This window comes from Euprymna scolopes, chromosome 4 (genome assembly GCF_053919585.1).
Source record: "Euprymna scolopes isolate OS-2025 chromosome 4, ASM5391958v1, whole genome shotgun sequence".
NCBI classification, from domain to species: Eukaryota; Metazoa; Mollusca; class Cephalopoda; order Sepiida; family Sepiolidae; genus Euprymna; species Euprymna scolopes.
In genome coordinates, this window is record NC_136485.1 from 95,519,808 (window position 1) to 95,546,787 (window position 26,980).

Sequence of the window (26,980 nt, forward strand, 5' to 3'; positions counted from 1 at the left end):
GGATTTCTGGAAAAACCTATCCAACATTATCAATAATCCTGTTGAAGACACCAGAAATTATTAAGCGTTTTTTGATTATTAGAAAACCTGAACAGCACCCTGTGACCAAGCTGAGGCCCCCACCTAGACTTAGGAAAGAAAGTGAAGAAGTGAAGGACTATAAAATGTATATCCTCATCTTCACATGCATGGCTATCAGAGCGGTTCACATAGAACTAGTCCCAGACATGAGTGTATCTTCATTCTTGCAGGCCTTTGTTCGTTTCACAAATGCGAATGAAATCCCCTCTCACCTCTACTCTGACAACGCAAGGACTTTCATTTCTGCAGCCAAAATAATTGATCAGGGATTGATCACTGATGAGTTCAAGAAGTTTGGTTCTTATCACCTTAAGCATTGTACCATTCCACTTTATTCAGCTTGGTATGGAGGTACTTGGGAAAGGACAATCAAGACAGTTAAATCCTGTCTCTACAAAACTATAGGAAGGGGAAAGGTTGACTATTTTGGTTTATTAACCATGTTATCAGATATCCAGCGTGCCATTAATAGTCGTCCTCTGACTTATAAAAGCTCTAATGAAATGGATTGCCTAACTCCCAACTCTCTCATGAATCCAAATGTGGGTCATGGTTTAATGATAAGATTGGACAATGAAGAACTGGAACTAACAGAGCCACTTAGCAGGATCGAGTTAAAGAGAACGCTCCGTCTTCGTGAAGAAAGTTTAGAAAAGTTTAGAAAGATGTGGCACGAAGATTACCTGTTGAGCCTGAGAGAAAGAACTCTTGAGTTATCTGACCCTTCCTTTGATAATGCCATCAAAAAGGGTGACATAGTGTTAATAAAGGACCCTCTTAAAACTAGACCATTTTGGTCTATAGGTGAAGTCCTGGAGTTGATTGAAGGAAAGGATAGGTTGGTTCGTTCAGCAAGAGTGAGAAAAGGAAATGGAGCTACATTAACCCATTCAATCAACCATTTATTTCCTCTGGAGATTAATTCTCTTTCTGAAAATGTGGATAATGAAATTCTTCATGAACCAGAGGATGTGTCAGATCAAAATATATCATCCCGACCTGATGAGAGTGTTAGAATCTGGATTTGCCCTGCATGTGATAAACCAGAAGATTTCAGACCAATGGTGGCTTGTGGTCAGTGTAATGACTGGTTCCACTTTGGTTGTGTGGGCCTGGTAGATGCACCCCAAGAAGAACAATGGTATTGTCCAACTTGCAGACCAAGGCGTCGGGGTAGACCCAGTTTGTTAGGGGTCTAAAAAGAACCAGAAATTTCAGGTGAAGGTCTCAGGTAAGACCTTAAAAACTGTAACTAAAAGATGAATTCCCTTCTCTTTTCCCTATCTCACATCCTGTAAAAGACATTTTTCTTTTTTTCATTTTTCTTTTTTTGATATGGGAATGTGTGGTAATTATTACTGACCGGAACTCGATGTGGAGGGGGGAGGCAGTGGAATTCTGGGAGGCAGTCGTTCAAGAAAAAGGTATAAAAAATGCTTGGTCGACTGATTTTATAGTAGTAGTAGTAGTTTGTTGTCCACCACGTGGGTCGGACTGAACTTTGCGTAGCATCAACTTGTGGGTTATAAAAACACCCCTATCGTTGATGTGTTAGTTGGACTTTTTTGTTTAGTCAAGTTACACGTTTCACAGTTACTATTACAAAGACAATTTGTCGTTGTAAGCAACGAGGCAATACGTTGCAACTCCAGTTAGCCGAGAAAAGCCGAGAAGGATTCTCCACACAAGTTAAGAGTTTCATTGTTTTTTCCTTCTACGTCGAGTTCAGGTTTAGCCGTTGAGTTGCAGAAACGCCTTCCCCCCCCCCTTTCAGTCGGTTAAAATCCGACAATATGTTTGCAAAAAAAAAAAACAAAAAAAAAACGTAAATATGTTTGAAAAAAAAAATAAAACTTAAATATGTTCGCAAAAAAAAAAATGAAAAAAAAAAGAACATGTTTAAAATTAAAATATAACAAAAACATTTATTTTTATTTCAAGGGTGCCATTATATACATTTTGTGCTTCCGTAACTGGGTGGACAGACAGTAACGCCACCTATAGTCAAACGGAGGAAACAGTGTCTCTCTTTCTTCCAGATTACCAGGAATATATGGGGACATAGTTGACGGTACACCGCATGTCATTTGATTGGCCATTGAAAAGAATTCAAAAATTAAAATGAAACAAGAGTGAAATTGACGTAATAAAATGAAATTGAAACAATATTAGAAAACAGAAAATTTTTTTATTAAATGTTTTTTTCTTAAGTACAGATTTTTTTTATTAGATAAATTTTATTAAATACAGAAATGAACAAATAAACATAACTAGAAATGATATTATTCTCGGATACATATTAATATACGACAAAATACCTGACTCGATTTTTTTTTTTTCCGAACAGAAAAATATTTTAAAACCAAAACATTTATTGTATAAAAATGTATTAAAATATATTAGGTTGGTGCAAAAATAATTTTTTTTTTTGTTTTGTTTTTTACGTATATATCGAATAAAAAACGACTTGATAATTGTAAAATCATTTATTTAAAAGTCTGCGTAGGAAAATATAATTTTAATAAAACAATTTTGGGCGCTTCTACATTATTGGGACGAGATTTCGTAGTCGATAAATGGAGTTCTCAGATATATATAAAATATTAAATACAAAAAGTAGCATCATTTTTCATGCTTCAAAAAACCCCTCATAACCTTTAAATCACTATCCTAGAAGCATACATGATCCAAGATGGCAAAATTAAAGTATATTATAAATATTAAAGAATTAATATTTATAAAGTAATCTCAACCAGATATAAAAGCTCGATAAAACCAAATAGGAGATAGAGCTTATAATAATTTAGCACAAAGAATCTTAACATCTAATAACAAAAAGATTAAATCAGCCCAAAAAATCCCTTTCTCAATTAAACCCAAAACTAACTGTAATTGTAATAACAAACATCTTTGCCCACTCAATAATGATTTCATCCATAAAGATGTTATATATTCATGCACAACTACAGAGCTCCCACGCAATCCTCCCATAACAGACACTAATATTTTGTCTTCAAGTTATCCCTCTTCCCATCCATCATCTGATATAGTTATTAATCCAATATACCATTCGAGCAGCCCGTCCATCTACAATCATACAACTAGCAATAATAATAATAATAATAATAATGATTATAATATTTCTCCTAACTGCCATCCTAACACTAACAATACTCATTATCCCCGCCAAAACAGTCCTTGTACAATCATTGTCCCGCCCTTTGTTCAACACAATGAACAAAATTCAAACCATTTAACTAATGCAAATCAGCAAATTAATATTAATTTCAGACCTCAAACTTTTAATAAAGTACATACATATATCGGCGCTACTTCAACATTAATTAAGAAAAGAATATCAAACCACATTTCTTCTTTTAACAACCATAATTCTAATAATAACCAAGGAACTTCTCTAACCACTTTAATTAAAAAACTTAATTCTAACCCTTCTCAATAAAATGGACTATCCTAAAAAAAAGGTTAAGTCTTATACTCCAGGCTCTAAGTCATGTCGCCTCTGCACACCCGAAGCTATAACTATAATTACTTCCCCTGAAAGTAGCAATATAATAAACTCTAAAAACGTACTGATCTCTTTCTGAAAACATAAGTCCACATTTAATTATGGTAAATTTGAAATTACATAGCTATTAAGTTAACCTTTCAGATATAACTACTTCATTTACTCACATAAAATTAATATACGAAAGTATAAATTTGTGCGTAAAGTTTAAATATTTACTTCAACAGTGCTCAATACATAGGTAGAGCTAGTTAGTAAGTTATAAAATATATATGGCGATTAAGCTACACTGAATATTCCGCGTTTCATCCACTCTAGTATTATTCAGACTTATACATCTATTTTCTATAACATTATCGTTTTTTCTACATACTTCCTTAATATTTTATAATTTTACAATTTTTTACTGTAATTCTTTATTTCTTCCTTGTTTGGCCGGTTTTTCATTTGCAATTTTCGTTTTAGTGTTTAAATATTCCTATCTATCAAATATATTAATCTACCTACACATTTATACTCTGCGTGTATGTTTACTTATATTTCACTATATGCATTTACTTACATACTTACTTGCTTTATCCGGAATTTGCAGATACCGGCCATCTTCTCCCCTTTAAATTTTTCTTTTTTACTTTTTATCTATTTATTCATCTATTTACTTATATGTATGTGTGTGTGAGGGGAGTTGTTATGTGTATATATATATGCATGTGTAATTGTATGTATTCATATATATGTATGCATGTATGTATGTATGTATGTACATGTGTACAGTGGCGTATCTAGAGTATGGCAGGCATGGCCTGTGCCATGGGCGCAAAAATTGCTTGACAAAAATTAAAATTAGTAGTTAGGTATATCTAAGGTATAAATTATTAAGAAGGGGCGCACATTCAAACTTTGCCATGGGCACCATTTTATATAGGTACGCCACTGCATGTGTATGCATTTATTTAATATTTCTTCTTCATTTCATTTGGTGTTTTTAATAACTCCTGCTAATAATTTAATTCTTATATAATAACTTGTACATTTCAGTTGGCCCCTTTTTTGCTTTAAATTTTGGCGCCTTTTAAGGACATCTTGTCTGGGTCATTTTGACATTGGCTTTTCTATTTTAAAATTAATTCAATTACCATTCTTTGTTTTTTCACTCATTTTTTCTTCTTCACTCATTTTTCTTAATTTAGCCTTGCCTCGACAGTAGAGTTTAAATTTTCTTCCATTTTTTTATGCACATCTTATCTTTCTTTTAATAATATTATTGGAATTCATTCCCTTTTCCTTGTACCTATTTGTGAATTATTCCACGGATTTCTGCCTTTTGGATTACTTTGGACCATCTTCCAATTACGCGATTCTCTTGGATTTTACTTGTGCGAATGGAAATTTAACTAACTTTCTTGGATTCTGCATATTTGGATTTTACCGTCATTGGATATTTTACCATTCACCAGACTGTCCATTCACATGAAATCACTTTTTTTTCACCCTATTCCCTTTGCTTTACTTTTTGTTATCAAGTAAGATCTATAACTTACTTGTAGTTTCATTAAATATTTTTGCAAGCAAAATCCGATCCCACATTTTGCTAAATCCTACTCTCTGATGAGAAGGAAAGTATTTCTTCGAAACTCCGTGGATTAAGGACTATCCACTTATTTAGCGTCTCCTTTTTAAAATTAAATATGTTTTTAACTCTTTCTCAAAGTGTTTTTAACATTTTATTAACTACTTGTTCTTTTATATATATATATATATAACAAGCACTCTTAAAGTTTAAAGAAACTAAAATATGAAGAAGAAAATGGGGCATAAGTCGTGTTACACCGTAAGAATACCACTTGATTGGATAGTGAAATTGGCGCCATTTTATAAATAAAATGAAATATTGAAATTGCCAAATGTATTGCCAGACGATATTTGAATTGGAAGAAAGTGACTAAACCAACAAAAAAAAAAGAAAAGCTGACAAACAAATATATTTTCAAGCTTACCAAACAGAAAAGTGACAGGCAACAAAATAAATCTATACATGTTAGAAAAAGAAATGAAAACATTGATGCAGACAATCTCATTGTCAGGAGAAATTGCTATCCCAAAAAATGAAGTGCAACAATTGTAAACACAAATGTTTACTTAAAAAAAGATCGTGTGTAAAGGATGGTTTCTCCTGGAGATATACAAATGGACAGTGCCACCAAAAGAACTTGACTGAACAACAAGTCTTGAAAAAAAAAAAAGAAAATAAAGGAAATACGGTTACAAAATAGGAAAAAAAATTGTACTTACACCTAATGGTTAAAAAATATTTTCTTTGAGAAAAAAACCCAACTTTTTGTTGATAAATATTTTGCAAAAAAAAAAAATAAATAAATAAAAATTAAATACTAACATGAAATAAACATATTTTCATTTTTCAAGGTAGTTTTTTTTGTTGTTATTTTTGATTATTTGCATTTTTTCCGGTTTGTTTTTTTTTGTTTTTTGTTTTTTTTTCATTAGTCTGCGTCTGTTACAACGCTCGATTGACACTGATAATTGCCGGTCTCGCCCGATCCATGCTTGATGGGAATTCACGAGAATTCAAGTCAAATTATGCAAGAGTACCGAAATGATAGTAATTAAACGGTATTGAAATTGACAATAGTAGGAAACATATTTTTACGCATTTTCTTTATCTGTGGTGTTGGAAATACAAGAACAGGACTTACCGGCTGTTGGTTGGGGACAGATGGAAAGTTTACCCCAGAAATTCCCGCCAATTTTATAGCAATAGGTGTTGTTGTACGATTGTTCTGATTGGATGTGCAAGCATATAATGGGGTCTTCTGGGAACGATCATCACTGTTCCTTTTGGCGCCAATTTCAGTTGATGAACAAATTGTTGTAATTGAGTTAACTTATTTTTCCAGTGGAATTGATTTTTGATAATCTTTTACAAGACCAAGGTAATACATTACCTAAAGCGAAAGATCGCAACATACCTTTGTTGCAATTTATTTTCTAATTTACTTTGTGAAGTTTGAGTGTTTTTTTCCCACAATTTTGCAACAAAGTAGATTCTTTACAATACTAACTTCGACCTTCGCTTAACAATGGATTCTGAACAAAAGGATAAACTAACAGAGTTATTGGATCATGAGGAAAGTGATCAAAAACTCTTTGATAAAATTGAATAATTGTGATATTTTAAATGCCTGTATCTTTGAGAATTACAAGTATGATATTGATATGCGTCTGACAGAAATTAAGAAAATACAGACCAAATTGACAGTGTTACTGCCCTGGGAAGAGGTTATATCTGTCTTTAGACTTTAGAGTTTACGAAAGAAGTCAAGAAAAATCTGGATGCCTTGAGCATGGAAGTATATGAGGATGTGCTGCCACCCCCTTACCCTATAAGGGATACGGAGAATCTTACTCAAGGAATGGCTTCTGCAGCTAGACCTATCATTAAGTGTCCTGAATTTGACGGACTTGATGCAGATAATAAGTTTGCTCTCAGAGATTTTTTAACTCGATTTGAGTATTATACTTCTGGAGGGTAGTCCAAAAGAGAAAAATTGACGTTTCTAAAAACTTGTTTATCTGGACGACCCTTTAGACTGATACACCATTTGCATGAAAACTCTGACAATTATGAGGTTGCTCTACAGATCCTCAAGGATAATTACTGGGATGAAGAAGCTATAAGGGAAGAAATATTCTCTAAACTGTTTTTTCTGGAACCTGGAAACCGTTATGATTCCAATATTCTTAAGGACTACCTATCTGTTGTGGCCTTATTTTAGGGGTTCACAATATCAAACAGGAGAGTCTGTAAAGTCATGTCAACGATTAGGCTGGCATGGAATCTCTGATTAGAGAGTCCAAAATGGCTGCCTTTCACAGCGATGGGAGAGTCCATGTGAAGACAGGAATAGGGGTGTCAGTTACCCCAGAACACCCCCCTCCAAAGATTTATTTCCCTGAAATATAATTTTTTCTCTTAGGGTTGACTTCCAAGGGGTCCGTCAGCTTCCTTTTTCTAGTGGAACGATGTATTTCCGTACTGGTTTGAGGAGGTTCCAGATCAAATGCCTCATATAGGAGGTCCATCGTCTCTTCTTCAGATGGAATTTCACTTGGCTCGTCTGAAGTGCGTTTGCGAATTTGGTTTAAGTGTTTCTTATGTGTGGAGTGTGGTCCTTCCACCATATAGACCTCATATAGGAGGTCCATCGTCTCTTCTTCAGATGGAATTTCACTTGGCTCGTCTGAAGTGCGTTTGCGAATTTGGTTTAAGTGTTTCTTATGTGTGGAGTGTGGTCCTTCCACCATATAGACCATATGACCGATCCTGTTAATGATCGTTCCCTGCTCCCAGAAGGTACTATTATCTTTATGCATTTGGAAAAATATCTTTTCTCCCGGTATGTAGTTCTTCTTGGGTATCGTCAGCTTGGTGTGTTTTACCTGCTTTGGTAATAACTTATCAAAAACTGGCCGTATTTTCCTTGCAAACATTACTTCCGCTGGAGACATCTGGGATGGTGTGTTTTCGTTGGGCGTTATGCGGTACACCTGAAGAAATTGTTGTAGGGCTTTTTCGGATGGCATGTCAAAGCTCTCTTCAGTGTGTCCACAAATCTTTCCGCTTGGCCGTTCGACCTGGGGTGGTATGTTGGAGTTGTAATGTGGTCCACTTGGAAGTCTCTAATGAACTCTTTAAAGTTCCCGGACATAAACTGAGTGCCATTATCTGACACTAAACAGTCGACCACTCCGAATCGTGCAAATAACTCATGAAGAGTTTTTATGGTGAAGTCCGTAGTTGGGCTCTTACATATAAAGACTTCGGGCCACTTGGAAAAACTGTCCACTATTATAAGGTAGTAGTGTCCATCAAGTGGTCCTGCATAGTCCACATGTATTCGTGACCATGGATAGTCGGCTTTGGGCCATGGACTGAATTGAATAGGTAGTGCTCGCAGCTAGAGCACATCCTCTGCATGATTTCACTTTTTCTTCATTGTCCTTGTCCATGCTTTTCCAGTACACGTATGAAGCATGAGGCTCTTCATTCTGGTGGCGCCAGGGTGTCCTGTGTAAAAATCCTTGAGGATTTTTTTATGTAGGGTCGCTGGAATAACTACTCTATCTCTGTATAGTAGAACCTGGTTGCACACTGAGAAAGCTTCTGCTACTTGTTCATCCGATTCCAGTTTTACTTTGGTTTCTTTCATAAAATCATCACTCTCGGCTTCTTTTCTTATGTCGTCTAGGGTAACCGGAAGTTCTTTCACTGTGTTACATAGAATCAAACTGTAGTCCTTCTCTGATTGAAGTGATGCGATAACAGAATCCTCAAGCGGTTCTCCAGTTTTTGGTATTAACCGGGATAGGCCGTCAGCATGTCCTAATTTCTTTGATGGTAGAAACTCCATTTCGAAGTCGTAATTGAGTAGGATTGTTCCCCATCTTTGCAGTCTGTTTGCCGTATGTGTAGGCAATCCTTTTTTAACCAAAGATAGCGATGAGCGGCTTATGGTCCGTTTGAAGCTTAAAATGTCTTCCATGTAAAAATCTATTGAATTTAGTCACAGCGAAAATAATACTTAGAGATTCTTTCTCTATTTGGGAATAATTCTTTTCCGCCGGTATTAGGGTTTTAGACGCATGTGCTATCGGTTTCGTTGAACCATCAGGCATTTTATGTATTTGGGCATTAAATTGTTTTCTTTCTTCTTCTCTTTCTTCTTCTCTTCGTTGTCTTTCTTCTCTTTCTTCGAACCTTTCTGCTTCTCTTTGTCGTTTTTCCTCCTCCATTTGCTTTCTTTCTTCTTCTCTTTGCTTTTGTATTTCGGAGAACTGAGTTTGCTGCAACCGTATCATAGCAGCTATTTGTTTTGAAAGTTCTTCCATGTTGAAAAATAACTAGTCTCCGAATTTCTAGGTCTGAGAAATTTCACCAAGAAAAAAACAATTTTATGAAGATGATATATGAAATAGATATTCACACATGAGGAGGGACAGAAGGAAAAGAAAAAAAAAGTTCCGTGTTGTATCTTAGCAGAAAATGTAATAAGACACTTAAAAAGTTTTTGTTTAATTTCCATGAAAGGAAAAAAAAAAATAGTGAATAACTGTACTATTTGTTGAAGTCAGAGAATTTTGCCAACATCAAAAGTATTTAAGAAATATCAGAGAGAGAGAAAAAAAAATCTTTTAAAGTTACCGTTTTTTTTTTGTTTTTTTTGAAGTCCATAAACTTTTTTAGTTTCGACTTTCAGTATTTTTCTAATTTCCTTTTGTTGTTGTTGCTGAAATATTTTCCTTTTATAGAGTTGTATTTTTATAATCCTCGAATATGCTTTTATGGTCAGTACATATCCACATTGGCACGTTGGTAGAACTTGTTTCAATAAATAATTGTGGGTTAGATGCAAGTGTCCTATGTAGAGTCGGTTTAATGACTTTTCTGTTTCTGTTTTTATTTTTCACGTTCACCGTAACAGAGAAAAAAACTGGTTGCTTGCCAGCTAACCACACGTGTGTTCAAAAATACAAAAGCGTAAATTCAAGTTCACCAATAACTTTTTTTTTCTTGTTGAAAAAAAGAAGTAAACTTGTTGAACTTTTTAAAGTTGAATCAGAAAAATAGGAAACACGTGTGTTCAAAAATACAAAAGCGTAAATTCAAGTTCACCAATAACTTTTTTTTTCCAGCATAGAATGTAATCTATTTCGTTTTAAAACAAGAAATTGATTAGGACAGCAATATATATTTTTTTCAGTCAGAAAAATAGGAAAATAGATGTTTTTGATTATTAGTCCAAAGGAAAGGGTCCTTGTGAGGTTTTTTCATTCCTACGTCGCCAGATGTTGTGGCCTTATTTTAGGGGTTCACAATATCAAACAGGAGAGTCTGTAAAGTCATGTCAACGATTAGGCTGGCATGGAATCTCTGATTAGAGAGTCCAAAATGGCTGCCTTTCACAGCGATGGGAGAGTCCATGTGAAGACAGGAATAGAGGTGTCAGTTACCCCAGAACACTATCGCAGTTGAAATATGAATTGACTGAACTCGATTCATTCATGCATTATAGATTCTTGAAAAAGGGGTCCGGTAGTGGGGCATTAGCTGCTCACATTCTTTTTCAATGATTGCCGGCTCGCCTTAGGGAGGAATTAGTGCGAGTAGAAGAGACTCCTTATCCTTCTCTCATCTCCATTCTTGATGGTGGAACTAGAATTTTAAAATCCTGGAGAACAACCCAAACCAGAACAGGACCGAATACATACAGAAGGAATGACACCTGGTTTATTACCTGCCCGCCTAGAAAAAGATTGACACCGCCAACGTTGGAAAACTTTCATGTCAAAGAAAAATACAAATCCTGTAACCTTTGTTTACAAGACGGACACGAGGCTTCAGACTGCAAAAATTATTCTAGCTTTGAACAAAGACAGCGGCGATGCAGAGAGTTAGGACTTTGTTTCAGGTGTACCAGCTCCGACCATTTTGGAGATAGATATCCAATGAAAGACCCCTTTAAGAACCCCGGTCTTAGGTGTTCTGAGTATAATCATACAACACCCATGTATCCCGATGCTTCTGTCTTGAACGGTTGTATTAATACGGGTGTGAGTGACCGACAATGTCTTCTCCCTATTTCCAAAATTATTCTCAAGAGGGGGAATAGAACGGTTCTAGCTAGATGTATGGTGGATACTGGGAGCCAGAATTCCTATTTTAGTGGAAGAGTTCTGCGTAACCTTCAATGTGACCGCAGATCAGTACTTAACAAAGATCTGGAAATAGTCACGTTTTTGGGAAAAAGACGCTGCAGATTACAACAAATAACTACAACGGTGTTGTTTCCATCAGGAATCTCTCGGCAACTGCCGGTGTTAATAGATGATGAATTGGATCTACGTCACAGGGTTGATCAACTACCTAATATAATCAAAACTCTTCAAGAATTAAACTTTAAACTAGACACTGATCTAGACGATTCTCCTGAGATATTACTCGATGGACTATTAGGAGTAGATCTTTTGCAGTTTATGGGGCCATGGGAAATGATTAGATGTATGAATGGAATGGCCTGGTCGACTCCCGAGGGAATCATACCGTTTGGTGACCCGAGAAATTTTCTTCATGAGCAGCATAGGATAATTGACTCTCCCATGATGACTGCTTATCAAGAAACTATAGACTCTGTAAGATGCTCTGCTTCCTTTGTTAACAGTGTCATTGAAGCTGTCTCCACTTATCCGGACCCATATGCGGATGTATTTACTGAAAGTGTGGTGGAAAGGGGATTAGAGTGGATATACAGTGTCGAATCCTTGGGAATCTCTGCAGAGGAGGAACTGATGCCAAAAAGGTGGAAAATTTTATGAGTCATATAGAGTTCAAAGAAAATTGTTATTGGGTACAACTACCATGACATACTGATAAACTAGCCAAGGTTAACTCTAACTATCATGTAGCCCTCAAAGTGCTTGACAGGGTTGTAAGCGATTTAGAAAGGAGGAATTTGTATGAAAATTATTTGCAGGTGTTTGCAGACCAGGAAGCAGAGAACATCATTGAGCCTTTTGAGTGCCTGCCAAACTCATACCATAAATATATTTGGATTCCTCACCGTCCGGTATTTAAGTTTGGCTCAACCACTACGCCCAAGATCAGACCAGTCTTCAATTGTTCGTTGAAGACTAAAGGAGGAGTTTCCTTGAATGAGGTGGCTTATCCAGGAGTAAACTTGGCTGGAGATATGTTGAATTTAACCTTGCTGTTTAGAACGAACCAATATACTTTGTTGGGAGACATCAGAAACGCCTTTCTGATGATAAAGCTATCAAAAACATCGGACAAAAACAGATTTTGTTTTTTCCTGAAGCAGGGAGGCTACTTGAGGTGTTACCGATATACTATGCTTATATTTGAATTCAACGCTAGTCCATTTATATTGAACTGCATTTTAAAATTTCATGCAAACAAATTTCCAGCCGACGAGTGTTCCAGTGTACTAAAATCAAGATTTTACGTGGACAATCTCGTTACTACCTGCGATTCTAAGAGCAAATTGTGGAGCACTTACCAACAAGTGAGAAAAATGTTGCAAAGGGGCGGGTTTGAACTTCGTTCTTGCAACGCAAATTGTTCCGAGTTACGGAAATCAATGTTACTTGAAGAAACACTAACCTCCCACGGTTGCACATGGGAAAAGGTCTTAGGGTACAGATACGACTCCACTAATGACACTATCAGTATCGCCCAGAGATTTTGTAGCCCTGACCTGACTACAAAGAGACTTATACTTTCTGCAACTTCAGGAGTATTTGACCTCTTATCCCTTTGTCTCCCAGTCACGATTCAGAGCCGAATTCTGATAGCAGACATGTGGAAGGCAGGTTTGGTCTGGGATGAGACACTACCTGAAGAAATGAAATCTGCTTGGAGATCTCTTTCTTATGAACTGTCTCAGTTGCACTCACTGTCATTCAAAAGAAGAGCGTTTAATGAAAATGAAGATGCCTCTTTATGCATCTTTTCGGATGCTTCAAGAAAGACCTATGGATTTACCATTTATGTCATCCAAGGAGGGGTGAGTTCGTTGCTCTTCGCCAAGGCTAAGGTTGTGCCATTAAAGACAAAGACTCTGCCAACCGTCGAACTGTTGGCTGCCTTCCTCGCTATAAAGTGCAATGGTAAGATATTGGAGACCTATGGAAGACTGAGAACTGTGGAATTGAATCTGGCCGTTGATTCACAAATTGTATTGACTTGATTATTGACAAAGGTAACCAACAACAAGAGTGTCTTTGTAAAAACAGATTAAAGGATATCATGTGTATGGAGGAACTGATTAAGAAAACCCATAATTTGACGATAAACTATAAATATGTCTCCTCGAAACAGAACCCAGCAGACTTGATAACCAGAGGATTAACAACAACCAAGTTTACAGAAAATTTTTCCTTTTGGTGTTCCGGACTGGTTTGGTTGGCAGACAAGACCATTTCCTGGCCAAACAGTGACCTTAGCTGTTTGAGCGCTGATAACAAACAAGTGCTCCGCGTGGGTCTCTTTTGTACTCTAGAGGGTGGGAACAACGAATCTATCATTTGTTTGAATAGATTTTCTAACTACAAAAAACTATTGGGTGTAATGGCCAAGGTATATGAATTTGTCTACAAAATTAGAGGCAAACTACAGGACTTTACACAGTTAGCAACAAACTATTCGTTTAAATCAATGCAGGAGCAAGCATTCCCTTTGGAACTGGATTTCTTGTGCTGTCCCGAAGGAAAACTGATTCCTGCCAGAGTAGGGCAATTGAACTTATTTTTGGATGAAGCCAGATTCATTCGTTCAAGGGGTAGGATGGGAAGAAATTTCACACACAAATACGAAGTATTGAATCCGTTGATTTTGGGGAAAAATCATCGATTGACAGCTCTGATCATAACGGACACGCATGAAGAAGTCAAACATCTTTGAGTATCCACTACTCTCAGTAGGACTCGTTTGGCTGGATTTTGGATCCCTCAAGAAAGGCAAGCAGTCAAAAAAATCTTAAAGGATTGCAGACTGTGTCGCAAGTTTGATGTTATCCCTTTCACTTATCCAAAATTAACGAATTTACCCAGGTGTCGAGTCAATCTAGTCAGACCATTTTTGCACACTGGTATGGATTACACTGGCCACCTGTGGGTTGGCAATCTTAGTCAGCGGTCTAAAGTTTACATATTAATTTTTACGTGTATGCAGATAAGAGCAGTGCATCTGGAATTGGTAGAGGACATTACAATTCGTTCCTTTGTTTTGGTCTTCACCAGATTTGCCAATATGTGGGGTTTACCATCACACTTATATAGCGATAATGCTAAGTCCTTCATTGCAGGAGGAAACCTACTTCAACAGGCGCTCACTGCAGAAAAGTTTCAAAATAAATACAAGATCTACAATTTAAAACATGTGAGGATACCACTACATTCTCCTTGGTATGGAGGTGTGTGGGAAAGGCTGATTAAGACATTGAAGAAATGCCTTTATAAGTCTATAGGAAGATCAGTGTGCTCTCAGACTGAACTTCTTACCACAGTCTCAGACATACAACGTGCAGTAAACGATAGACTTACATAAGCTCTGACCAATCCGTCTGGGAGGTAATCACACCCAATCACTTCCTGCACCCAGATTTGAATCCCAACTTTCTGGTGCGTTTGGAGAACACCGATATTAATGAATTCGAAGTACCCACCAAACAAAGATTAATAGCTTCTCTTAGAAATAGAGATGGGCTACTAAACGAATTTAAGAGAATTTGGAAGGAAGACTACCTGCTTTCTCATAAAGAGCAACATCTAGAACTGAATACTTCGACCATACTATCCAAATTGGAGACATTGTGTCTATCAAATTACCCAACAAAGCAAGACCCTTCTGGGCATTAGGAAGAGTCATTAAACTGTTCTATGGAGATAATGGACTGGTGCATTCGGCTCAAGTAATGCAAGGTGATGGAATCATGCACAATCACACTATAATCCACTTATATCCATTAGAACTACAAGCTGTACAAACCTTGGATGTTAATGAGGAACTCTTGGAACCAGAAGACGATCAGGAGGAAGAGGACCCAGATCAAAATGACGAACGACTTTGGATTTGCCCTGAATGTGACCTTCCAGATAATGGTTCAGTGATGATATGTTGTGACCAGTGCAATTTATGGTTCCATTTTGGGTATGTAGGGATAAGCGGGCCACCACCAAAAAAGGATGAATGGTTCTGTCGCAGTTGTTTAAAGGGGGATTAACATTTAAAGCATTGGACATCTATAAAAATCAAATGAAAGTTGATTTTCATTTTTGCTGGGGGGGGGGGAATACAAGAACAGGACTTACCGGCTGTTGGTTAGGGACAGATGGAAAGTTTACCCCAGAAATTCCCGCCAATTTTATAGCAATAGGTGTTGTTGTACGATTGTTCTGATTGGATGTGCAAGCATATAATGGGGTCTTCTGGGAACGATCATCACTGTTCCTTTTGGCGCCAATTTCAGTTGATGAACAAATTGTTGTAATTGAGTTAACTTATTTTTCCAGTGGAATTGATTTTTGATAATCTTTTACAAGACCAAGGTAATACATTACCTAAAGCGAAAGGTCGCAACATACCTTTGTTGCAATTTATTTCCTAATTTACTTTGTGAAGTTTGAGTGGCTTTTTTCCACAGTGGACCCCCCCCCAAAAAAAAAAAAAACTTGACTGAACAATTAAAAAAAATTAAAAAACAAACAAACTGGTACTTACACAAAACAATTTACGGTTAAAAAAAAGTAAAACTTTAATTTTTTCTTGAAGAAAAAAAACCCTTTTTGTTGATAAATATTTTGCAAAAATAAATAAATAAAATAAAATAAATAAAAATATTTTCAGTTCTTTATAGGTAAATTTTTGTTATTTTTGATTATTTGCATTTCTATTCTTTTTTTCAGGTTTGTTTGTTTTTAAATTAGTCTGCGTCTGTTACAACGCTCGGCTTAAACTGATGATTGCCGGTCTCGCTCGATCCATGCTTGACGGGAATTTCTGAGAATCTGGATCAAATTATGCAAGAGTACCTTAACAATAAATTAATAATTTAAATTAAACCTTTTCCGAATTAAAACAACATTAGATATTTTTTCCGGAACTTTTTTTTGAATTGAAGTAAAATTGTGAACGAAAAGTCTGCGTAAGTTCTTTTATCGAGATGCGTCACTTTTAAATATTTATATTTTCTATAATTATTATGTAATATTAAACAATAATTAAATTCGGTACTTGTAAAGTTTAATCAAGACAGTAAAAAATGAAAATATCGAAAAATGTTATATTGTACGTATCTGTTATGGAACGAAGATCTCTGAAAAAAAATTCACTTAATTTCATCAAGTAGTTTTCTTTTGTTTTTTGTTTTTTGTTTTTTACAGCAAAAAAAAAAAAAAATTGTTATGATACCGAGCAAAAGGTTCGATTTTTAGGAAGAAAAGCTAGTAATAAAGATGGGGAGGGAGTGTCAGCGCTTTACATAGTTATCTCCCCGTGGCGTGTTAAAAATTTCCATAATGGCTGACTTCAACGCGCTCTCATAAAAACGTGTTTTTCCACTGTAAAAAAAAAAAAAAAAAAAAAAAAAAACTACTCGATCAAATTAAATGAAATATTTTTCGGAGATCTTCAGTCCAAAACGGATACGTGCAATATAACCTTTTTTTTCGATATTTTCATTTTTAAATGTTTTGATTAAACTGTACAAGTACTTTAAATTCTTTAACAATAATTAAATTTTTTTTTAAATTCTTTTACGATAATTACGTTATTTTCAATAGCCAATCAAATGACATTCTTATAGGCGGTGTACTGTCAACTATGTCTCCTATATTCCTGATATTTTGATTTATCTAAATTACAAGAGGGACATTTATTGTAGATTGCTGGTTTTTAATAAAGATTATTTCAAGTATGTTTTTTTAATTAGTTCCAGAATGTAATATATGTGCTCTTAACTAAAACTTGTTTTCAATCAGAGGGAGAAAGTTTAAAAAAGATTCAGCTAGAATTTGTTTTAGCTGTTTTTCACTCTGTATTATTAATTGACAAATATTTACTCATTTACACTTTTAGACTATTTTTGTTAGTAAAATCATTTTTGTTACCTTTTAGTGCGACTATTGCAGCATCGCTTCTTTTCTGTCTCATTGGTGATACTAAGTTCCATTGATTGGACGATCTGCAATACGATTCCACAGAGTTATGCCGTCGAATACCATCGTGACCTCCGCAAGCAAAGATTCGTCCATTGAGTGTAGCGCAAGCAACATAACATCGGTTGAAATGCATAGGGGACAGTTCACACCATTCGCCTGAAATAATATCAAAACGATGCAAACCATTATAATATTGGTTGCCGCTGTAACCTCCAAGAATGAATACGTGTTTTCGAAGCACAACTGTGCCGTGATAGGCTCTTCGATAAGGCATACTCTTGTGGAGTACAAACCACTGATCTACCCTGACGTCGTAAGTTTCTATACTCAGCAAAGTACCATCCGTTCCGTAACCTCCAGTTATAAAGATAACTTCGTTAGGGATCCGCGGGTGTTCACTTGCTAGGCATCGAATCCGGCAAAGATTGTTTAATAGTGTAATCAAACCTGCTCGGACTTTACACGGTTGGCGGTCTTGCTTTTCATTTAAAACGTTCATAAGCAGTTCGAGACGAGTTTGCTTAATCCGAAGGTACGACAACAGTTCAGTTGCAAAACATGTTCTTACGGCTGGTTTATATTGTATCCATCTCTCACACGCATAAAACACGGATTCTTCATTTATGATATTGAGATTATCATCTTTAAGAATATGCTCGAGTTCGCTGAAAGACAACACCAGAAATTCGTCGCTCTTTTCTGAGACAGCTGTAAAGTTTTCTAATAGAAAATGCCAACATTTTTTAGTCAACAATTCATAGGTGTAGAATTTTGAAAATCGATAGAAGCCAACGCAGTTTAGAACGGTGAGTTTAGGGATGATATAATCCGCGCATAATTCACAAACAGAAAATATAAGCAAACGATGTGCAGCAGTAAATAAGTCTTCTACATTTTTTTCGCTGATTTTGATGTAATTCGTGTAGATATATTTGATAATAGAATCCATGATGACGGTTGAAATTCCAGCGAGTTCCACTCGACCTGATATTGATTCTTTCATGCCACAAGTAAAAACCGCCTTGAAGTACGGACTTCCGGCAGCCATAATTATTTTATGCACATGGAAGATCTTTTTCTGGTCGACTAGAAAAATCTCACCGTCGCACAGTAGACGAGATTTTAAAAAGTTGAGAATTTCCCGCTCAAATTGTTTTCGTCTATCCTCTATGCTACAATGCATTGTATTTTTTCTGCTTGTAAATTAGCTCACACCATAGTCAGAGTCAAAATGAAGAATTTAAACTTAAAGTCCGTTAAATGACGTCGCTCTGCGTGATTATTGTTCCATATTCGATCACCCGTTAACGGTATGCTTTTCTTCTTTTACCTTCACTTTTTCTTGTTTTATTCTTCTCACGTATTTTGAAGATGTTGTTCTAAAAAATGGCGAAATAAAAATCTTGTTTAAATCCCCAAATCAATTCCCTAAAAATTCACGCAATGTATAGAATATTATTTCAATATTTATTTGTGATCTTTACCAGGTAATCAATTAGTTTAACATTAGTCACTAGATCCACATAGGAAGATTTGTGTCGCGAACCAGTGTCACTAGTTTATCTGCTTGGGTATCTTAATTGGTCATGAGTTCACAAACTCCAAACCAAAATCACAACTTTAATATTTACATAAAATATAAGTACAATGTTTTAAGAAACGAAATCAATGAAAAAGAATTAATTCAATTCAAAAGAAAAAACATCAATTAATCAAACAAGATCTATTTACGAAGTTGCAAGAAATTGCCGTTTTCATCAAGAGTTTTGTACGAAATATTGTTGCAGTCAAATTTATTAGAAACAGCAACGACTATGAATATTTTTTTATTCATCGACTCCCGATTGGCTTAACTAATCAAAACACAAGAGAAATATTAACTTCCAAACCTCGCGTGTACTATAAAATCAAAGACGACGTTTTTCTTTCTCTTTCCTATTTTCTTTCAGAGATAACACACGTACATACAACATAATATTATGACTACTAAACACAGCAACACTCTGCCAACCGAACTTGCATAAATATCAGAAATTGTGTTTGGTTTCTTACGTGTTGTTGTGCTTTGGTTTTTGTTTTAAGATTATTACCATTTTTTTTTTTTTTTAGATACGCTACACTGGAAAGATGCTTAATAGGCCATGAGCACCACAAAGGCGTCAATGCCAAGTATTAAGTACTTGCTTGAATTGAACTTGTTGATACGCAAGTACGTTTCCAGCACCCCCCCCCTCTCAACTAATAGTTGAGAAGAGGAGATAATCTGTTCGTGGCTCCCGAAAGAGGAGATACTGCCTGGAAGGATGACCTTCAGAACACTAAATAAAAGCAGTAAACCCAGCGTGAACATAAACAGCACCTGGATCACGCTTTCCAGAGATTATCTCATTACGGCCTAAAAGTAAACGTTGAAAAATGCATCTTCGGCCAATCAGAAGTCAACTTCTTCAGACACACGATCGACAAGGGCAGAATATCACCACTACTTGAAAAAGTGAGTGCCGTCGCTAATTTTCTACAGCCCACATTTGTTCGACAAGTCCGTCGATTTATAGGGATAATCAACTACTACAGGCGATTCTTACCCAACTGCTCTGAAATTCTCGTGCCACTAACATCGCTGTTGCAGAACAAGACCAAGAACCAACAGTTGACATCAGCCTTAGCAGCTTTTACTCAAGCGAAGAAAGCCCTAGCAAATTTTACAAAGCTGATTTACATAAATGATAAGGAAGATACCAGACTCAGACTTACAACGGATGCGTCAGATATAGCCCTAGGGGCAGTCATACACCAGAAAAGAGTAATAAAACATGCAAGAGAGCTATATGCTCAGTCTGTTAAATCCAAAGTAGCTGAGCAACGGCTTGGTTCCCATCAGTTTTGGTAAATAGCAAACAGGATCTTGAACAGAAGCGTGCATTCTATCCCAACTATCATCAATGGACCTGAGGTCATCTCGTCAGCATCAGACAAGGCCAGACTATTTGCAAAGAACTTTGCAGCTAATTCTACCTTATGCGACAATGACCATCAACTCCCTGTATTTCCTCCTATAACAGACAACACGCTATGCAACATACAAATATCTGTGCATGAGGTCGCCAAGCTAATCAAGAACCTTGATTCCAGTAAAGCAACTGGTCCTGACGGCATTCCAGTTATAGTGCTGAAAAAGCTCCAACCAGAACTTGCCCCATTACTTACAAAACTGTTTAAGCGTTGCCTTAAGGAGAAGTGCTTTCCAACACCCTGGAAAACCTCATCAGTATGCCCTGTATTTAAGAATTCAGGTGAAAAGTCATCTCCCTCTCAGTACAGACTAATAAGTCTCTTGTGTGTCATGTGTAAGTTGTTGGAATCCATATTAAATAAAGAAGTAGTCAACCACCTCAGCAGAAATAACCTTCTTAGTGACATGCCACATGGTTTCCGCTCTGCAAGATCTACAGCAGATGTGCTAACGGTTATATCACATAGGATTAGTGAATCTCTTGACAAAGGTTTCCTTTCCAGGGCAATTGCTCTTGACATATCAAAGGCCTTCGACAAGGTATGGCATAAGGGCCTACTTCACAAGATTTCCAGCTACGGTATAACTGGAAATGTTTTCTCAATCATTGAATCATTTCTCTCCGATAGGCTCATAAGAGTAGTGGTCGATGGACAAAAATCAGAGGCCTGCAGTATTAATGCTGGAGTCCCTCAAGGGTCCATCCTGGGCCCAACTCTCTTCCTGATCTACATCAATGATCTCCCTAAACACATACTTAAATCATTCATTGACATCTATGCTGATGACACGACCATCTACGGCAACACATCAAAGGCTGTAAATGACAAAGTTCTCTCTGATTCTCTCTCTGATCTCGAACGCGTGGTTCAGTGGGGGAAGACGTGGCTGGTTACCTTTAATGCATCTAAAACCAAACTCCTATCTTTACATCATCAACGCTCTGATCCCCATCTGGCATCAATTGAAATGGATGGCTCTCGTCTTGGGGAGGCTCCATGTTTTGACAAGCTTCTGGGCTTGTCCTTTACTCCTGATCTGAAATGGAGCATGTACATCAAGTCTGTTGCCAAGGTCGCTGGAAAGATGGTGGGATCCTTCTACCACTCCAGAAGATATCTCACTACTGATGCAATTCTCTATCTATATAAAAGTCAAGTACATCCAAGGATGGAATACTGCTGCCATATCTGGGCAGGAGCTGCTAAAAACAGCCTATCCTGCCTTGACAGAGTACAAAATAGACTTCGTGGTTTAGTGGGCGATGCCCTTTTCTCTACCCTGCAACCTCTCTCCTACAAAAGAGACGTTGCGAGCCTATCCTTGTTTTATCGTTATTTCCATGGCAGGTGCTCGTCTGAGCTCCAATCCCTCGTCCCCCCTCGCCAATCTTTCACAAGAAACACCTGTCTGGCTGAAACTACTGTCAATAATTTTCTCCACTCTTTATCTGTGCCTAAATCCAAACGTAGATTCCATGAGCAAAGCTTCTTTCTTAGAACTGCACGCCAGTGGAACTCTCTGCCGCTTGCCTGTTTCCTACCTGACTACAACTTGGACGTCTTCAAGTCCAACATAAACAAACTCCTGACAAACCGCTCCCTTAAGTAAGACACTCCATCTAACCACCCAATACTAATGATTACTACAATACTATCTCATTGATTACTGTACATGCAATAACGCTTATCCCTGAGTGTCTTTCGGGCCTTGATAAGTGATGAACCCCATGTAAAAAAAAAAAAAGAAGCTAACTGATGATGGGATGACCCCTATATCATTTTTTTCGGCTAAGCTAAACAAAACCTGGCAATTAAACATTTCAAACACATCTTGGAAGGCAAAAATTTCACGATCTACACAGATCACAAAACGTTAACTTATGCGCTACACACACATGTGGACAAATATGGCCCATGAAAAATCAGACATCTCGATTACATTGCATAGTACTCGACGGATATAAGATACATGAAGGGCCAGGAGAACATTGTAGCAGACGCCTTATCCAGAGCCATGATCACTTCTCTGAATTCCAGCTGGAATTGATAGCACGAGAACAGGAATCAGATACAACGCTTAAAGATGTTCAGGAAAACACATCCTTACAACTCGAAAAAATGCCCGTACCCTTCAGTACAACGATTGTTTAATGCGACACAACAAAGAAACAACCACGACCATACATACCACCCAGCCTCAGATGACAAGTTTTCCAACATCTTCACAATTTATCTCACCCAGGAAAAAAACTACTTTAAAGCTAATTACGCAACATTTCGTGTGGCCAAATATGAACACAGATATCCGAAATTGGACCAAGACGTGCATACCTTGTCAAAAGCACAAAATTCATAGACACACAAAATAATCACTGGGTTCTTTTAGCACACCCGTTGCTAGATTCACCAACATCCACATCGATTTTGTAGGACTTCAAAGAGACACACCCACATCCTGACTATCGTCGATAGATTCAGCAGATGGCCTACTGCCATAGCCGTTAAGGATACTTCAGCTTCAACAATAGCCAGAGCCATACTTTAGGACTGGATAACTATTTTCGGAGTACCCACAGTCATTATGGCAGACAGAGGTTCGCAGTTCCAATCGACACTTTTTGGGGATTTAATCAATTACTGGGAATGAACAACATCAAGACTACGGCATATCACCTATCCTCGAATGGCTTGGTTGAATGCTTTCACAGGCAGTTAAAAACCTCCCTGGAGTCTGAATAGCACAGGATGGGCAGACAATATACCTTTGATGCTGTTAATGATACGGAACTCTGTAAAAGAATACTTACAAAGCACACCGGCGGAGGTAGTTTTCGGTTCCACTTTAACTCTACCGGGTCAATATTTTGATCAACACATGGAGATCTCACTTACAACCACGTTCGTAACAGAGTTGAAAGACAAAATGTTTCGTCTAAATTTCACACCCACCAGGAGGACAGACAGACAATCCTATATCCCAAAAGATCTTCACACCATCAAACATGTGAAAAAAAACAAACATTTTGTCCAAATTATTCGGGCCCATACCCAGTTCTGGACAGGCAGGATAAATATTTCACTGTTTCAAAAAATGGGAAAAGAGACACTATTGCACACACATACACACACACACACACACACACACACACGTGCACGCAAATAAACGAACGTTTTTTAATTTCAATCTTCCCCCGCGCAATTTTTTCCACAAAAATAAGTTCTTCCAGCAACGACATAATTTCAAATACGCCCACACGCTTTTCTCACAACAAAAGTAAAATGAACATATATCTGGCGGGTGTAGTTGAAAACAGTATCACATGACACAACCGACCAATGAGAAAATGTAGAAGATTGTCTTTTTAACGTTTTTCCAAAAACCAAAATATCATCAGTAGCAATCTTGTTTTAGAGCCGGTCCCAAAAGTATTTAAACGCATCAAACATTCTTTCTTTCCTCCTTTTTTCCCTTCTTTCTTCTCTTCTCGCTCCGACGTGACACGAGGACATGCCTCTCATTTTCATCTCATCGTCGCTTTCAAAGCTGTCAAAACCATAATTACATATGCCATGCGGTAACTCAAAAATAACACTTATGCACACACGCACCCATTCCATACATTTTCTATAAGAATTAATAACAACGGAATATTTTCCTCATGGGACTTTTAAATAAGGCGAATTTCGCCAATTAAAACACAAACCTTGAAATTTTTTTTTTTTTTTTTTTACAGGGGGATCACCACTTATCAAGGCCCGAAGGCCACTCAGGGATAAGGACATTATTTTCACACAAGATCTATAACCTTATTAATTCAACGAAGGGCTTTCATCTAACATTCTAATCATTTTATTCCTTTTTTTTTTATTATTTTGTTTGGGGCAGAGAGATTTACTTTCACTTAAACTTCTTTTCCCCTACAGTACTTCTTCCAAATTGTACTCGAGGTATACTGTCCGATGTTGCCGGGGCGGAGGGGATCACCAACGAAATGAAAGGCAGGTATATGAACATTCCGGTATTTAAAAAAAGACAATATTCTTGATTTTCATTTAAGATAAGAATATGGATTTTTCTTGAAAATTGGTAAACAGAGAAACTCAAGTCTGTTGGAATTTTTTTTATACCAATAATAGTGCATCCCCCTGTTTACATTTATTATTTTTTGTCTGGTTCTTGTATTCGATTTTTTGTATTTCGTATCTTTTATGAGTCTTAAGTTTTCTACATTTTGGGTTTGTACGAAACTCCCTTTAATTTGAGGAAAAGAGAAATGCTAGCTCCTTGATGACGTCATGAACCCAGCGCGAGATTCCCCCTCTGTTTTGGTTCCAGTGATGTGGATATTGGGCGTGTTCATTGCCCGCCGCAGACAAGGAATTTTGAAGCCTCTTTCAAAGAAGAAAACCCGGCAAGAATACCCCGGGTATGCGACGAGGCATGCTTCTGAAAACTATCTATGTTGCTACCTTTTGCACGTATATTGAAGGGGTGTAATTATTTTTAAAAAAAGACCTTATTTTACATGACAAGGAATTTTGGAACCTCCAACAAAGAAGAAAACCCGGCAAGAATACCCCGGATATGCGATGCGGCATGCTTCTGAAATCCATCTGTGTGTCTACGGTTTGCACGCAAATATCGTGAAGAGAAATTTCTAAAAGGACTTTAAACGAGAAAAAAAAAGAAAAAGGCACGTGCCTGACTGGCTTTCAATTTGTGAGTATGCTCCTAAAATTTACTACATATGAGAGTGTGATTAGAAACTACTATTTTGAATCGTATTATTGTATTCGTTCATTGATACGACATTTTCATTATATTTTTTTTTATTTTACACGGTGGTCACCACTTATCAAGGCCCGGAAGCCACTCAGGGATAAGGGTTATTGCAAGTACAGTATGTTAGTGTGGAGACTTAATGAAGTGTTTACTTAAGAGGGCGGTTCATTAGGAATTTTTTAACGTTGGACTTAAAGACATCCAAGTTGTAGTCAGGTGGGAAGCAGGCAGACAGAAGAGAGTTCCACAGGCGTGCAATTCTAAGAAAGAAGCTTTGTTCATGGAATCTACGTTTTGATTTAAGCACAGATAAAGAGTGGGGGAAATTTTTGACAGTGGATTTAGCTAGACGGGTGTTTTTCGTGAAGGATTGGCGAGGAGGGACCAGAAATTGGAGTTCAGACGAGCACCTGCCATGGAAATAACGATAAAACAAGGATAGGCTCGCAACGTCTCTTCTGTGAGAGAGAGGTTGCAGGGTAGAGAAAAGGGCATCCCCCACTAAGCCACGAAGTCTATTTTGTACTCTGTCAAGGCAGGATAGGCTGTTTTTAGCAGCTCCTGCCCAGATATGGCAGCAGTATTCCATCCTTGGATGTACTTGACTTTTATATAGATAGAGAATTGCATCAGTAGTGAGATATCTTCTGGAGTGGTAGAAGGATCCCACCATCTTTCCAGCGACCTTGGCAACAGACTTGATGTACACGTTCCATTTCAGATCAGGAGTAAAGGACAAACCCAGAAGCTTGTCAAAACATGGAGCCTCCCCAAGACGAGAGCCATCCATTTCAATTGATGCCAGATGGGGATCAGAGCATTGATGATGTAAAGATAGGAGTTTGGTTTTAGATGCATTAAAGGTAACCAGCCACGTTTTCCCCCACTGAACCACGCGTTCGAGATCAGAGAGAGAATCAGAGAGAACTTTGTCATTTACAGCCTTTGATGTGTTGCCGTAGATGGTCGTGTCATCAGCATAGATGTCAATGAATGATTTAAGTATGTGTTTAGGGAGATCATTGATGTAGATCAGGAAGAGAGTTGGGCCCAGGATGGACCCTTGAGGGACTCCAGCATTAATACTGCAGGCCTCTGATTTTTGTCCATCGACCACTACTCTTATGAGCCTATCGGAGAGAAATGATTTAATGATTGAGAAAACATTTCCAGTTATACCGTAGCTGGAAATCTTGTGAAGTAGGCCCTTATGCCATACCTTGTCGAAGGCCTTTGATATGTCAAGAGCAATTGCCCTGGAAAGGAAACCTTTGTCAAGAGATTCACTAATCCTATGTGATATAACCGTTAGCACATCTGCTGTAGATCTTGCAGAACAGAAACCATATTGTGTGTCACTAAGAAGGTTATTTCTGCTGAGGTGGTTGACTATTTCTCTATTTAATATGGATTCCAGCAACTTACTCATGACACACAAGAGACTTATTGGTCTGTACTGAGAGGGAGATGACTTTTCACCTGAATTCTTAAATACAAGGCATACTGATGAGGTTTTCCAGGGAGTCGGAAAGCACTTCTCCTTAAGGCAACGCTTAAACAGTTTCGTAAGTATGGGAGCAAGTTCTGGTTGAAGCTTTTTTAACACTATAATTAGGATGCCGTCAGGGCCAGTTGCTTTACTGCAATCTAGGTTCTTGATTAGCTTGGCGACCTCATGCACAGATATTTGTATGTTACCTAGCATGTTCTGTTTTATAGGTGGAAATATGGGGAGTTGATGGCCTTCGTCGCATAGGATAGAATTAGCTGCAAAGTTCTTTGCAAATAGTCTGGCCTTGTCTGATGCTGACGAGATGACCTCT

General features: G+C 37.2%; 1 protein-coding gene across 1 annotated transcript in view; it reads right to left on the bottom strand.

The window, feature by feature from the left end:
- LOC145268988 (kelch-like protein 10) overlaps positions 1–18,618 on the bottom strand; it is a 104,224-nt gene extending 85,606 nt beyond the window's left edge. The window contains exon 1 of the mRNA XM_080124593.1: positions 17,309–18,618. Coding sequence (XP_079980719.1) covers positions 17,309–18,542 — 1,234 coding nt within the window. The 5' untranslated portion in view covers positions 18,543–18,618. The remainder of the gene's footprint in view (positions 1–17,308) is intronic.
- Positions 18,619–26,980: the final 8,362 nt, after the last annotated feature.